This window comes from Chaetodon auriga, chromosome 21 (assembly GCF_051107435.1).
Source record: "Chaetodon auriga isolate fChaAug3 chromosome 21, fChaAug3.hap1, whole genome shotgun sequence".
NCBI lineage: Eukaryota > Metazoa > Chordata > Actinopteri > Chaetodontiformes > Chaetodontidae > Chaetodon > Chaetodon auriga.
The window spans coordinates 7,141,412-7,156,469 of record NC_135094.1 but is presented as its reverse complement, the minus strand read 5'-3'; the positions used below and the strand labels follow the sequence as shown (position 1 = coordinate 7,156,469).

The following is a 15,058-nucleotide window of genomic DNA, read 5'->3' as shown; positions in this document are numbered from 1 at the left end:
CCCCTAAATTGTATAATTCCACACATACTGGAAAAAAAAACAACTATAAAGGCTCAAAGTTCAAAACAAACTTTAATTGAAAAAACTGAAATACAGTACGTGACCCAGACTAGACGTCACCACACTGAGCACATGATCTGTTCCCTTGCTTTGAGAGATCAAGGTCAAAGCTGTAAACTTTAACGCTGTGAAGAGTCTGGGGGCTGCACAGTTCGTCCTTTTTCCTGTAACATGTAAAAACACCTTGTCCCACAACGAAAACACAAGAGACCCAGAGGCACCTCGCTGACCAAGATGGACACCAGTACAGTGAGACTCATGCATCTCCTCCTTTGGGGCCACTGAGGAGCTCACTATGCATGGCCTCAAAGTGACACGTGCACAGCTCTTCTGCCAGTGGACTCTTACACAGGATCAAAGAGGGTAAAAATCAGGAGCAGATTCACACACATACGGACCTCCAGACACTCAGAACGGCATGGTTAAGGCTGAGGATCAAGTATCGTAACTGTATGATGGCCAAAAAAAAAAGCAAAAAATTAAATAAAAATCATAACGCATCACTGACAAAACAGTGTTCAAAAAATACTGTTATTAAAACTGAGCTTTGTACCGGCATTTGAAATGATCAAGTTTCAGCCATTCAATGCTTAGCTGAGTAAATGGCCGGAGTACTTTCCATTTGTTTCAGAGGGTGAGCTTTAAGAAAACGTTTGCATGCCAACACTCTGACTCCACACCATTTGGCTCAATAACAAACAGGCTCCAAGGTAACAGGAAGGGAGGTTCATATTTGACCACATCTCAAGACGGCACCGGTAAGTGTGCGTGTGAGAATAACCACCAGCAATGTAGCTTATGAAACTGAAGTCATGTGTGCAGATGTTACTGGCTGTACTAAGAATGAGAACTGAAAAGAAATAAAAAAAAAAAAAAATATGAGAACATTATTCTGAAAAACTAACAATTAGTGTCCCATTAAAACTGGTTTTACAATACTGACTGTAACCCCCCAGTTTTCACCTGAACATCGACAAACTTACATAGAGGCAAAAAATAATAATAGAGCTGCACCATGTTTCCCAACGCTGGGCACCAACGTGATGTTAATGGTACACTCTCGATATGACGTGCTGTAGTGTAACATGATATGTACGGAGTGTCGACGAGCGTCCAGCGCAGCCCTGCTTTGCACTTGGACTTACTCTGAACTTGAGTACCGCTGAAATGATTTCTTCTCGTTCCACAACCAGGTGAGTTCATTAGTTCTGGTCACGTTTTCCAGCCGCTGCCCTGCAAAGACTTGAGCCGTGGAAGGGTCTGCGCTCCCGTCCTGTGCCGGCTGTCAGAGTCCGTTAAAATTCATCATTAAAAAAATAAAAAGTAACAAGAAGCCAGTAAGGACGAGCTGTTGTGCCACCGGGCGGGTGGTGCAGGTAGTCAGGCCGCCGACGGCTGGGGGAGGGGCTATCTGAGCCCAGCCCTCGAGGTCATCCACTCCAGACCTTGGCATAAACTGGAGAAGCAAAGAAGGAAAACATGTAGGTGGTGAATACTTCAACAATGTTTAGTGACTTTCTCCCTGAACACAATAAATATTTCTGATGTACTACTGATGGATAGACTTCTTGTTTGTGACTGCTCTGGACTGAAAGCCCACAGCGACACCTGGTGGTCTGCAGAGCTCACAGCAGCCCCTCAAGTCTGGTTTCAACTAATCTCAAATGAGCAATTAAAGTCCAATTAACCTGCACGTTTTTAAAAATCTATTGTACTTTATTAGTGCAATAAATGCACATATTATTGCGCCACAGTGAATATGAACTGCAGTGTAAAGTGATGTGATTCATTTCTAACTTGCAAAGAAGAGAACAAATTGCTGTGGGATAACATCTGAACACCTCTTTCTAATCAATAAACGTGCCTTTTCTTTCCTTGCAGAGGAAACACGGTATTGATTCATAACCTGTGGCCCTGTGAAGGTCAGTTTAAAACATCTGGAAACCGACTGTGACTCCAGGTCCACTGTTACTGCACATCTCTTACCCCTCTCCTGTAAGTGCACAGCAGGACTGTATGTGCCAGGGGTGGTCTTTGATGGAGCTCAGGGTGAGGTATTTGGAGATCTCCGCTGCAGACATACAGTCCTTCATATCCTGCTTATTGGCAAATATCAACACAGCTGCTTTCCGCAGGTCCTGAGGGGAGGCCGAGGCAGAGGAAAGAGAACAATGAAACCATGAGCCATGCAGCAGGGTGGAAAGGGCGAAGCTTGGTGGAAAATCAATGAAAAACAGCCAGTTCTGTGTAGTCTGTTTCCTCATGGCCGTGTAAAGATGTATTAAGATGTTACCTCATGAGCCAACATCCTGTAGAGCTCCTCTTTGGAGATGGCCAGCCTCTCTCTGTCTGTGCTGTCCACCACCAGAATGATGAACTGCAGAGGAGGAGGAGGAGGCAAGAATCACACTGAGAGGCCTCTTTCCAAAAGACGTTAACGACACATACAGCAATGAAATGCAACACAGCGGGTGGCCACTTCCGGGCCAGGGGCCTCACAATGGGCCCCGGTGACTGCTATGCTAATAACCCTTTGTGAATGACAGAGCGAGCCCGTATGACAAAAGACTAAAGGCACGTTAATTTTGGTGAGATGTGAGAGACGCCATTTAAAGCAAACGACCCAGGAAAGAGCAGCGCTTCAACAACACGTGTCATCCAACATGAGCGAGACCCAAACCACAGCCAGAGATCTCCAGAAAGTCTCACGCTGTTTCAGTGAAAGGGTGAACTCTCCGACAGTAACCGCAGGGCTCCTGGTAACTCCATTTTAGATATTTAGGGCTTCTGGCCAGCTAATGTCCTCAAATGTACTGTATGTGATTTCTGTTGCTAGGGGTCTCTCAATCAAAACAATGGAAACAAAAGAGGTAGTCTGATGACGGTGTGAAATAGTGTGGGATCATGGGAGCTGTTGTCTTCATTGTTGAACAACCAGACTGAAAATCAAACTGACTGAAAAACATTTGGGATAATGTACACAAATCAAGAAAATATCTAACAAAGGTGGGGTCATGTTTAGACATTTTAATGCAGAAATGTTACATACTAGTCCTCTAACCAGTAAACATACAAGACAAGAATCGGCCACAGTGGGCGCTTATCTTGATTAACTGATTATGTGTTTGGTCTATGAACTGTCTGAAAACAGAAAGGCTGCAACAAGCAAGAGAGAAACAGTACCAGCAGTCAGAAAACCTAAAGATATTCAGTTTATTGTGACGTACAGTAAAATCATAGACATGGAAATCAACTATCAAAATAGTTGCTGAATAAAACCTTTTGTTTCAGCTCTACAGGAAACAAAATGCTGCTCTTGTAAGAGAGCAACAGTTGGCGAGTCGGGCAGTGTGTGAATGGATGGGGGCCCCGTATTTACTCGTGACCTGTTGTGTGACATGAATGGTGGACCCACGCTGAAAATCACGTCACAGATGCGGGCCGGTGCGTGAAAGCGACGCGAATGAGCGAAGTCTGCTGCCTGTGGAACTACAGTAAAAACAACGCCGCATGAGGAAAGTTTACTCTGAGAGCCTTCTGTAAGATCTCCACACATCTGCCTCTGCACGACTCCCCCTGACCCTCGCTCTGCCTTTCAGACAGGCCCCTTTGTGAAAGGCTGCCCTCTGACCTGGGCGGCCCCTGCTGCCGTCTGTGCTCTGAGCAAACACACCAGCTGCCAGAAAACCCGCAGCTGGACGATCCCTCTGTCCTCTCTGAAAGCGTACAAAACGTGCTGCTCACCTCTGTGTTGGAGTAGTAGGTGTTCCAGGAGGACCTGAGAGACTCCTGTCCTCCGATGTCCCACATCAGGAAGTGGGTGTTCTTCACCACTATTTCTTCCACATTGCTTCCGATAGTGGGCGACGTGTGCACCACCTCGTTCATCAGACTTGATGAAAACAGAATCAGAAAGTGAGTTCTTGCACGTTCGGATGCAGTAAAGAAGGAGGTCCCAGCTGTAAATGTGAAAATAAAGCTACTTACAATTGGTAGAGGATAGTGGTTTTCCCTGCATTGTCGAGTCCAACGATGATCACCTTGTGCTCTGCAAAACAAGCACAGCACATGAAAGGTGTGAGAAACAATCTTCAACGAGGCTCCTCACCTCTGTCACAGTAAAGACAATAAGCGGCAATGACTGCCTCAGAAAGCATGTGTGTCTGCAGTCTATTAAATGCATTCCTGCTATTCATTGCTGTTCCTTCAGAATCATAAAGGCTGAACTTATTTCCTTCCTCAAAACTCCCTGACCTAAATTTTTCCATGTGAATTCTTTCCATTCAGAAAACGCAGCTAGCGCAGTTTGAAGCAGAGAAGGCTCGAACGTAACGGACTGAGGACTGAATCAGAGCTGACACGGTCGTGCCAAAGCGTCCCACTTTAGTGTTTTGACTTCTCTGCCCCTCTGAGGCCTCCGGCTGCTGGGGAGGAAGGAAGTCTGGTCGGAGGACCCGCAGCCTCGGTGCACCACATGGGGTTTCGGAGGATGTTGCATGTCTATTGCTTCCTAAAAGGGCAGCTACCCTGCCACGATCCTGACAGCACAATTAGACTGACTGTCGCCATCACCCTCGTCATCGTCATATTCAAACATTTGCATTTGTCATGCATACAACTCTTCAATAAACAATCTAATGGAAACAAAGGCCTGTCTATGGAGAGGGAAATGTGTTGCTCTAACACAGGTTGGGTGAGATTCCTTTGAAATGTGCACTGCTGAGGACAAACTAGATGTTAATGTTAGCAGTCAGTGATCAGTGGATTACCTAAAAATATTTATCTAAGCAGAAAACTTCTTAAGCAGCAATGTGTTCATTTAGATTTCAGCTTTATACGACAATACTGACTACAGGAAAAATGCTAATTTCCACTGGCTGCAAGCAAGTACAAAGCTTCAGAACAGAATAAATCAATAAAAAAAACACCAAAGCATACAATTAAAAAGCAATCATACAACCAATATGCCTGGTCTGATAAACTACCTTTCAGTTAATCTAATTATACGGTGTTGATTACATGTAATTAGCTTCTACTCTGTTGCTAACAATCCCCCTCAGACCTCGTCTGTAATCTGTGAGTGAAACCTGACACTGGGAGCAGTGTAATCCAGAATTAGGGAATGAAAATCGGGAGTCTTTCTCTGATCCAGGCAACAATGCAGCTACACAGGCCAAAAGAGTCAAGACGAAAAGGATTCGTGTTGACTATCAAATGATAATGATCAAGAACAGATTGTGAAAAGGCTCAGTCAGTATTTCCTTTGTTTAGCCTGAGATCATTTATCAATCACCTTCATCAACCAGCAAAATGTAGTTTAATATAGTGCTAACGACCATTTTATTTGTTGATTAATCTGCAGGTTATTAATTGATTAGATGACGTCCTCCCATGTCTTGTTTTGCCAACAACTCAAAGATGTTTCTGTCAAAGAGGAGTGAAGAGATCAGAAAACATTCACATTGAAGAAGCTAAAATCAGAGAATTTTGACAGCTTTCCCGAAAAAACAACACAAACCGATGAATCGATGCAGCTCTAGATGAAAACCTATCAGATTAAAGATTCACTGTTCGTAAGAAAAACTCAAACAAAACACACCCTCGCCACATATCCTGCAGCCACAAACTACAAGGGTGGGATTATCCAGGCTTTCTGCTGCCTTTGCCTCTCTTTTTCCTCCTCAGATTATTTTCCTGTCATTTCTGCTCAGTTTTCCTTATCTTGGTGAGAATGTTTACATTAAACTGCTCTCCGGAAAGCGAGGGGAAAGTTATGTAATGTGATGTGTCCTGGAAAGTGAGATAAAGCTGATTGACAACTCGATGAACGTGCTCCTGCAGGCTTACCGTGACTTAAGGTGATCATGTTGGTTGACAAAGTGATAAACAGATTAACTATATGAGTGGCTGAGGATGAAGAGAGCTGTCCTTTAAATGGCTGTTTTTAAACAAAGACAGTTGGGTCTTGAAGTCACAGAGATATGTAGCGAGATAACTCCCCCCCATTCGTTATTATGAGTCGTGCTGCTCACTTTATGCTAACAGGCTAACAGTTCGCATTATCCTCGCTTTGAGAAGCTAGCGGCTCGGTTAGTGAGCCGTAACAATTTCACCGACACCCACCTTGATTACAGAAGAAGCTCCACAGTTTGGCGAAGATGAGGCCCATTGTTCAGGTTAATACAAATGTCCGTCCGTCCGTCCGTCCGTCAGTAGAGTGGGCAGCAGCACCGAGCCTCTCCACTCTCGAATCCAGACCGGTCAATCCGTGGCTGGCTGCGGCTAGCTAACATTAGCTGGATGATCTCTTGTCCGCAAGACACCTCACCGACCTTTTCGACGCCGACTCCATGCGCCCCCGTTACATTCAAAACGTAACTAACGCGAGGTTAAAATGGTGAGAGGTAACACAGATGTAATGACTCCTTATCGAGCCTCTCAGGTGTCGTTAAAGCCTCACAAAACGTAAAAGCACAAGGCGAGAACTGCTACGCTGTGTTGAGTCTGCTCGTGCAGCTTCCTCTGCCCGTTAGCTGGTGCGGCGAAAAGAGCAACCCCAGATATTCAGTTATCTTCCGGTTACGTGATGACGTTGACGTTGACGTTTGTTTGTTTGCTTTTTTTAGAGCAGCTTTCAAAAACACTTTCAAAAAAGGGATAAATATACACATACACACGTCTAACTGGTACAGTTATATAGAGAAGTAATTCGTTTATCTAATATTTTTTTAAATCAATGTCGCCAAAGCATCAAAATACAATTTGTCAGATATCTGGACAATTGACAATAACAGTAATATGAACATTAACTCAACATCAAGCCTGATATGAGCTATCTTAAGAATTTAATGCTTTAGTTTTAGATGTATTAAATGTAAAGCTATTTTACTGTAAATTATGTCAATATTTAACATTTCGTTTTACCAGGCAGACAAATTGCATTTATACTTTCCTTTTTTATTATTATTACTTTTATTGTTTATTTTCTTTTTACTGCACGGAACTGGAAATGACTTATAACGACAACACTTTAAATAGCAATTATAAGTAGTATGCAGACACGTTAGAAATGATTTCTAACACATTATAATGTGGTTGTAACCGGATATAAGTGTTTATTCATGTATTTGTCAGAAACTACACATCCAACTGCCAAACCATCTTCAGGATTTAAACATGTCTCTATATCCTAGAGTTTAATAATCCAGTAATAGAATATTTATATACCGCAAATTAATGCAAAATAAAGTGAAAGTGTTACTGTTATAATATCATTATTGATCAGTGAGGTTTAGAAAAGACAGTTTTTGTCGCTGTAATACTGTATTTGTTTGCATTTTGTGTGATAAACGCGTTCAGTCTGTCCCTAAAGCTAAAATTACTCTTGCTCCAAATAAAACAAACAAATCTCAAACAGGTGGTGGCGATCAACAGGCTGCATTACTTCGATTTATAAATTCAACTGGTGTCATGTGACTAGCCTGGTGACGTATGCGGAAGTGTCAGCACGGGCACGCACGCAGGCACAGAGCGTGAGTAAAGACGATTTATCAGCCTTTAGGTGGCTGTTACACTCAGAATAAACTCTTAAATTCACTCAACGCGTTTTTAATTGTGAATGTAAGAAGCAGGAGTGTTGAACAGGACTCACTACGAGCATTTACATGATAAAAATGAGCTCTGTTATTGAAAAGGATTTAATGTTTGGAAGAGGAGGACGCGCTCCTCAGGTCGATACCTCAAATGGACTCTGTTATTTAATTATTTCACATTTCTAACATTTGATTAGTGGCAATAATAGACGGACAGTGTGAAGAAGGATGAACAGAATATGTAAAGAATAACCATAATCAGGAACAGGCGAGCTGAGCTAAGCTAAAGCTAAATCTCTGCTAAAAACACATTATTTGGTCATTTATTCTATGCTTATACTGCATTTATTTTTAATTACATCTGTTCAAGTGCCACTCAGTGTAATCTTACTTATTTGTATACTATTTATTGTATTGTTATTATTAATTTATTTGATGTTTATTTGTACAGGGACAAGCATGAACGAATGCCACATGTTGGATTCATGTAAGCACATTTGCAAATTCACAAAACTAAACAATAAAATACAGACAAAACAGAATAAACATGACGATTTAATGATAAGTTGTGACCTATTTTGAATTGTTATTGTTATTATAGCCTCTGTACTGAGGGGTAAATCACTTCTTTGTCTGCTGGAAAGTAATGGAGTTTTAACCCCTGATGGGTTTCCAGCCTTATCCAATCAACATCAGGGGCTTCCAGCCTGTAATCCCCTCTTAGATATGCTCAGCACCCTCCTGCTGCACTTCATCAATCATGATTGATTTGTTTTTCTGTAACTGATTGGATACTTTTCTCTGCACAGATTAAAGAAATGTCTGTTTTCCCGAGAATTTCTCTGAGTCCTGAAGTCTCTGATTTTCTCAGGAGCGTCTTCTTAAACAACGAGGTAGGACTCTCTGAGCTTGTCGCTCTCTCCTGGAGAATCATGAACGCACCTTTTGAAAAGAAGCGTCTTCCTCTCTTAACACCATTAACAGATGATTGTAATTCGTTCCTGAAGGTTTTCTAATTTTTACTCTCATGTTTTCTTTTTCTTGGCTGGCTCGTCTCTGTCGTGTTCAGGTGTTAGCTGCGGTGGGTCATCAGGAGGCCGAGAGTCGCTTCCAGAAGCTGCTCTCATGCCTGTCTCACCCGCCTTCGTGCACTTGTGTCCGGGCCAACACTCATCTCGCTCCCCTGGAGGAGATCAGACACAAGTTAGCAGAAGAGCTGAAAAAGGTGAATCTTGGCCTCAGTGTGTTTTGAGATGTCACTGCCCGTCAGCCGTGAGTCCTAATCAGTCGGTCCGTTGTTGTCGTTGAAGCAGCAGATGTGCGACTCATCAGCAGAGGAGGTCTCCCTTCAGATTCTTCCTCACCCGCGAGTTCCAGATGTGCTGCTGCTTCCTGTCGATGGCCCGAGGTATGCGAGGAATGTTGGAACGACGTCAGACAAATCCGAATCTGCTCTACGGAGCACACACTTAGCCTTAAATTGCAGTATCAGTCCAACCGCTGGGCGGGTGTTTCCTGAGGCCAAACCCTCATGGAATTTCATAGAACGATGACAGAAGGAACACTTTTCGTTTACCCGTTTCGGCTGACTTTTTTTTAGGTGTGTACTCAAGTGTGGTTTGAGCCCAAAGAGATTTTTTTAAAAATACAGAAACGGCACAAAAAGATCTCGTGGTTTGTTCTGTTTTGGGGATATTTGAGTCAAGTACGTGGAGGTATTTTCGCACATGACTGCACATGACAAAGTATATATGGAAATGCAACCTGATCCACCAGCTGACAGACAAAGGGTAGCGCCATAACTTGAAACCTGGAAAGATGGATTCTCAGCTGTGGAAGCAAACAGCTTGTCAAATGAAGTTCACAAATAACTTCAAAGCCTGCAGTTGTATCTCAGCTTTTGTTTGCACGTGGAAAAAAAACTTTCACACATTCACAGACTTGATTTTGTGAGACATCCAGAACTGATAAACAGCTGCAGGCTGTGAAATTATTTTTTGAACATCATTTCACACGCTGATAATGACCCTTATTTGCCTCCATGCTTGGCTCGAGTGATCCCATGTGATCTCATGAGTACAGCTGCTGGTTGTCTGATGAGACTGATTCAGCAGTGTGTGACCTCCCTTTGTTTTGTGCTCTCAGACCTGTGAAGCAGCTCAGCTCAGAGCTGGTGGTTGGTGCTCAGTGTGGCAGCGCTGTGCTGAGGGGGGCTCATGTCTTCGTCCCGGGCATCGTCGCCAGCCCAAAGTGTAAGACTCAAAGCCGCGTGTCATTAAATTAAAAAAAACGTGGCGTGTGTTGAATCAAAAGCTTCTTTAACTTGATGTTTCTCTGTTCTTAGACATGAAGGCTGGAGACGTGGTGTCCGTCTTCTCTGACATGGAGGGTAAGTGCACCCGTGGAGCCACCAGCTTCCAGGGAAAGAGAACGTTTTTGGGAAACGGAGTCGCTCAAATTGACCGCTCCAGCATCTTCTGCACAGGTGAACCTGTCAAGTAAGTAGACTTTAGCTTCATAGAGAAATATATGACTCTGCTTTGGTGTGATATGAGGAGGATAATGCAGTAAATACACTCAGTAACAAACAAATGAGGAAGTGATTCTTGAACAAAACAGGCGCTCCTGGTGCACAGGTGAGCCATCGAGGATCAGTCTGTCCTCAGGGTCGAACAGTGATGGTGATGCTGTGGTTTAAGATTCAAAAAGGGAAATGGTTCACTCTCTGTCTTATTTTAGAGGAATAGGTGTTCGCATGGTGGATCCACTTTACCGGAGTCCTTCCTTTGATGGCGTTCTCCCCAGCCTGACTTTCCTACAGGTATTTGTGTCTACTTTTCTTCTGTGGTGATGTCAGAATGATTGATTGGTGATGCACTCGTTCAGTTTTTGGTAACTGTTCACGTTCGTTGTTGTGAAAAACTGAAGTGATCTCATGTTGTGCAGAACCTTCCCTCTGTAGTTGTGGGACACGTGCTGGGGCCTCGTCCTGGAGAGCGCATCCTGGATATGTGTGCTGCGCCCGGGGGGAAGACCTGCCACATCGCTGCACTGATGGGGGATCAGGTACAAGTTCTACAAAGGTCGTGACCAGTCAGCTGCACACGCCAGCTGCTCCTAACATGCACAGGCCGGAGAGTGTTAGAGCATCTGGAGACTGTACAGCCCTGAACATGAATGAACTCCCGTCTCCGTCCGTCTCATACAGGGTGAAGTTGTGGCCTTGGAGAGGATCCGAAATAAGGTTGATCGAATTCGTCAAAACGCCCAAATCTTGCATTTGAGTTCCATCAAAGCTTATTGCTTTAACAGCACTCAAGCTGTGAGCAGTGACCCGGCACAGGAAACTGAAGGTAACGAGTGACAGCAGGGACACGTTTAAGTTTCCTGTTAACATTGATCAATGACCAACAGCAGGACTTAGTTTTTACAAAGCACTGGTGTTTCTGAACGTTTTCCAGGACCTCCGTTCCCCCCTGAAAGTTTCGACCGGGTTCTGCTGGACGCCCCCTGCAGTGGACTCGGCCAGAGACCCAACCTGGGCAGTACCTGGAGCCTCAAGGAGATCTGTTCCTATCAGCCTCTGCAGCGCAAGTTGTTCCACGCTGTAGGTTTCACCACCCACAGATAAAACACCTGATATCCTTTGGGGGTTTTCTCACATCACATTGATAGCAGCTCATTTTGACCAGTAGATGGCAGCATCGGGCAGTTATTAGACTGACTGATCCACAGCTTCAGATCTAAAAAGGGTAAATACACCTCAAAATGTTATTTATGGGGAAAAAATCCTTACAAATCTGCTCAAAGCTGCGATTCCAATCTCATCGTGTGACTTTTAAAACCACGTCATGCATTTTGACTGTTGATAGTTTGTCAGACAGCAGTACCAGAAAGTATTTCTTCTTCTACATTCAGCAGTAGTGGCACTCGTCTTCCTCGCTTTTTCTACAAATGTGTATAAATGTAGCTCAAGACTGAAGCAAATGTGAAAATCAGAATTAGTATGAATTTTTCTGTAAGTGTGGCTTGTAGATGGATTACCAGAGTGTGATTAGACTCCAATCATTTATCCCAGTGACATACTGTGCAGTGCTCCATCAGCATTTCCTCAAGGTTATTCAGCATCGTGTGTCAGTGTGTGACACATTTCCACAGACTTGTTGGAACTATGTGACAAGTTACAACCCTGATTCCAAAAATGTTGAGATGCTGTGTTCAACAAAAGTAAAACCTCATCACCCTCATAGATTATAATTGATATTCTGCATTTAACGCCAGCAACATGTTTCAAACAAGTTGGGACAGGAGCAGCTAAAGACTGGGAGAAATGTGGAATGCTCCAAAAACACCTGTTTGGATCATTCCACAGGTAAACAGGTTCACTGGTAACAGGTGAGAGTATCATGACTGGGGATGAAAGGGGCATCCTGGAAAGGCTCAGGCATTCACAAGCGAGGATGGAGCGAGGTTCACCACTTTGTGAACACATGATTGTATGAAGGATTTTACTGCATGAGCTCAGGAACACTTTGTAAATACTTCGTTTGCACGTGATTGCGTTCTGTCTTTATTTACAACTTTTTTGGTGACTTGTTTGGCCACTTGGGGGCAGCGCAAATCAGCTGTGAACATCACACTGACATGCCTTCACCTTCTGATAATACGATCTGGTCAGCAAACAGTTGCTTATTAACACGATGACAATGAGGAGCGCTGCAGATCTGGGTGATAGTTCTCTGTAGATTCATCACGAGCAACGAATTTCACACTGTCAACATTAAAATATTGATTACAGCCACTTAAATAAAAGATCTTCGTGGTTATGAAGCAGATACATGAATACATACATCTTGTGATTGCAGGCAGTGCGGCTGTTGAAGAAAGGTGGAGTTCTGGTGTACAGCACCTGCACAGTGACTCTAGCGGAGAATGAGGAGCAGGTAGCCTGGGCCCTCGATACCTTCCCCTGCCTCGCGCTTCAGCCTCAGGTAAAAACCACTTCAGCCACGTGGACAGACCCACAAATGTCGATGTTAGGAAACCTCATCAAAACCGCGCTCTTGTTTGTCTCAGGAGCCTCACATCGGCGCAGAAGGCATGCTGGGAGCCGGCCTGCCACCTGAGCAGCTGCGCCTCCTCCAGAGGTTCAGTCCCGAGCTGAGCTGGGACCAGACGTGGTCGGCGGCTCCCTTCCCCTGCAGAGCCGACAGGGACACCATCGGCTTTTTTATCGCCAAGTTCCTGAAAAACTGACCGGAGGGCATGTTTTCTCTTAGAGCGCCATCAGCTCTCACACGAGACTGCAGACGGGAACAATAGTGTTTATATTTCGACACTCTGTGTGCTTTGACGGGGCAGTGTTGACAAAGACGCTCACTGTGCTGTTTACAGCATCTGCCTCTTAACAGCTGCTCTCTGAAACTGCAGGCCATATAGGGATAAGCTTTATAAACACCGAGGGCAAGGAAGAGAGAGGGAGGGAGGGAGGGAGGGAGGGGGGAGATGGGGCACATGGGGATGGAGACTGGATGAGTATTGGCAAATGCAGCAGTGCTAGCGTTGCCATAACAACAGTGACGACATAGCTGCCATGGTGACAGCGGATTGGCTGGATCTCAGATCAGGAAGTAGCATGCAGAAAGAGGTCATGAGAGGTATTAACAATTTAGTGTCTTTTAGCAGCGGTGGAGACAACTGGGACGTCTAATTAGTGCTTCAGCTGCCTGTGAGAGAGATGATGCTGGAGAGGAAGTTACATCCATCGTTATGAAAGTTCCCAATTAAAATAAAATCTGTCTTTCTTCACGTCTGTTACATGTTAAGCAACTGCGCAGTGATTATACAGATGAAACCGGTTTAAATACAAACTGCAACACTCAGCACTAATTTCTTCTGTGCAAATTGAATTAGCGGCGTCCATAAATCTGCACACAGTGTAATTTATAGATCTGCGCCTCCAGTGAGCAAACATCTGGCCTGTTCCCCCGTCACGCAGGACCTTCACTGTGACCTCAGCTCAATCCCTCTTCCTGGGAGTACCACTGCACTCCTATCATCCATCCATCCACACATCTGTCTGGACGCAGCAGCCTGTGTGTTTCGCTGTATGTTGCTGTAGATTAAAATGGCCGCTCTGTCCGCTGCCTTTTCTGTCTGACAACATTAACATTCAGAGATCAAATCAGCTGCCTCTCTGGGCGCCTTGTTTGTCTACTTTGGAGGCATCTGACTGTGGAGAAGCTGCTTCCTATTTTAGATGCATCCCCTCTGTATTGTCATCATGTCGATGTTGTCATGACGACTAAGGAGGCAGGCCGGTGAGTCTACCTCAAGTTTTCAGATGACTATTTATAGACACAGCTTCCCTCCTCTGTCTGGGTCTTCTGACAAAGCACACATCAAATTCTTCTCCCCCCTCGTCAGTCCTTTGTTGCCAACTTTATTCTTTATATTTATGCTGTATGTACATACACATGTACACTGTTAGAAAATCTGTAATGCTACCAACGTAGCATAGAAATGGAGTAGTTCTTTTTATAATTACAATTGTCAGGCAAAAACAAAGAAAGTGAAGGGACGGGGTTGGTGGTTCTGTAAACAGAGGGGCTCAATTCAGATTTTCAGAATGGTGAATCTGTGAAAATATGAGTTGATCCAACGTCACTGAGCATTCGGGGCATCACTCTGCATCAAACCGATGGAGTCAGGGGAGTGAAAAAAAAAGGACAGAAGACAGAAAACAGAACTATCTTTGTCTGGTAAACATTTTGAATGCTTTGAGTTGGTTTTCATTTTTAGTGAGGAACACACTGAAGATGATCTCCTGACATGAACATTCTTTATACTATGAAGTGGGAGTTTAAGTGGGAATTAAACAACATTCATTAGAAAAGGGGTCAGACTTAATAAAAGATGAACCTCGATGGAGTTTTGGTAGTAGACCTACGGTAAGTTGTGATGTCATATCAAATTGCTTTCACTTGAAATCAACGTGAAATCAGTAAAAGTGCAGAATAAAGGGTGTATCAATGTTACAAAATGTTTCTGGACCCATACAAAGAGAACAGTACTGCATGTAAGAGAGGAAGTTATTGTAGAAGTCGTTTGTCTTGTAAGGCAAGACTAAGGTGCACCTCGAAGGAGGCTTAAAACCAAATGTCTAAAACCATGGACGCAGAATTAAAAAAGGAACTAAGCAATAAACGATGATCATAAAATGAAGGGAGCAGTCAGACACTCTGGGAAACACACTTGGCAGCTTTCTTGCTGAGACTCAGAGGAGAAGACGGAGATCGCTTTCATGTCTGTCTGTTACATATGAAGCTACAGCTAGCATTAGCGGCCAGTTAGCTTAAATTAGCTAAACTTAAACTCCACCGTAAAACTGTAACTTTTCATTTTTA

At 43.9% G+C, this 15,058-nt stretch overlaps 2 protein-coding genes across 5 annotated transcripts; one reads left to right on the top strand and one right to left on the bottom strand.

Annotated features, from left to right (window-relative positions):
• Nucleotides 1-53: 53 nt before the first annotated feature.
• Nucleotides 54-6,595, bottom strand: arl8 (ADP-ribosylation factor-like 8). The gene is made up of 6 exons (XM_076761271.1): nt 6,184-6,595; nt 4,048-4,108; nt 3,805-3,952; nt 2,354-2,437; nt 2,047-2,198; nt 54-1,516 (listed from the first exon to the last, which is right to left on the bottom strand). The coding sequence occupies exons 1-6, from the start codon at nt 6,227-6,229 to the stop codon at nt 1,468-1,470; spliced, it is 540 nt and encodes a 179-aa protein (XP_076617386.1). The 5' UTR covers nt 6,230-6,595; the 3' UTR covers nt 54-1,467.
• A 948-nt stretch (nt 6,596-7,543) lies between these two features.
• On the top strand, nt 7,544-13,930 carry nsun6 (NOP2/Sun RNA methyltransferase 6). 4 transcript variants are annotated; one of them, XM_076761017.1, is made up of 13 exons: nt 7,544-7,592; nt 8,104-8,139; nt 8,462-8,545; nt 8,722-8,877; nt 8,963-9,060; nt 9,798-9,904; nt 9,997-10,150; nt 10,392-10,473; nt 10,599-10,718; nt 10,861-11,005; nt 11,114-11,259; nt 12,518-12,643; nt 12,729-13,930. In XM_076761017.1, the coding sequence occupies exons 3-13, from the start codon at nt 8,471-8,473 to the stop codon at nt 12,906-12,908; spliced, it is 1,389 nt and encodes a 462-aa protein (XP_076617132.1). In that variant the 5' UTR covers nt 7,544-7,592; nt 8,104-8,139; nt 8,462-8,470; the 3' UTR covers nt 12,909-13,930. The 4 variants fall into 4 exon arrangements, with proteins under 4 accessions (XP_076617132.1, XP_076617134.1, XP_076617135.1 ...); XM_076761019.1 differs by having other exon boundaries at nt 7,552-7,592; nt 8,966-9,060; XM_076761020.1 differs by having other exon boundaries at nt 7,557-7,592; nt 8,969-9,060.
• Nucleotides 13,931-15,058: the final 1,128 nt, after the last annotated feature.

Excerpts from the sequence above, each read along its gene's own strand:
- nsun6 (XM_076761017.1), top strand. The coding sequence starts at position 8,471 with ATGTCTGTTTTCCCGAGAATTTCTCTGAGTCCTGAAGTCTCTGATTTT. Across the intron at positions 8,546-8,721 it reads GCGTCTTCTTAAACAACGAG|GTGTTAGCTGCGGTGGGTCA; the intron begins GTAGGACTCTCT and ends TGTCGTGTTCAG. Across the intron at positions 9,905-9,996 it reads CATCGTCGCCAGCCCAAAGT|ACATGAAGGCTGGAGACGTG; the intron begins GTAAGACTCAAA and ends CTCTGTTCTTAG.
- arl8 (XM_076761271.1), bottom strand. The coding sequence starts at position 6,229 with ATGGGCCTCATCTTCGCCAAACTGTGGAGCTTCTTCTGTAATCAAG. Across the intron at positions 4,109-6,183 it reads GAGCTTCTTCTGTAATCAAG|AGCACAAGGTGATCATCGTT; the intron begins GTGGGTGTCGGT and ends CTTGTTTTGCAG. Across the intron at positions 1,517-2,046 it reads TGTGCACTTACAGGAGAGGG|TTTATGCCAAGGTCTGGAGT; the intron begins GTAAGAGATGTG and ends TTGCTTCTCCAG.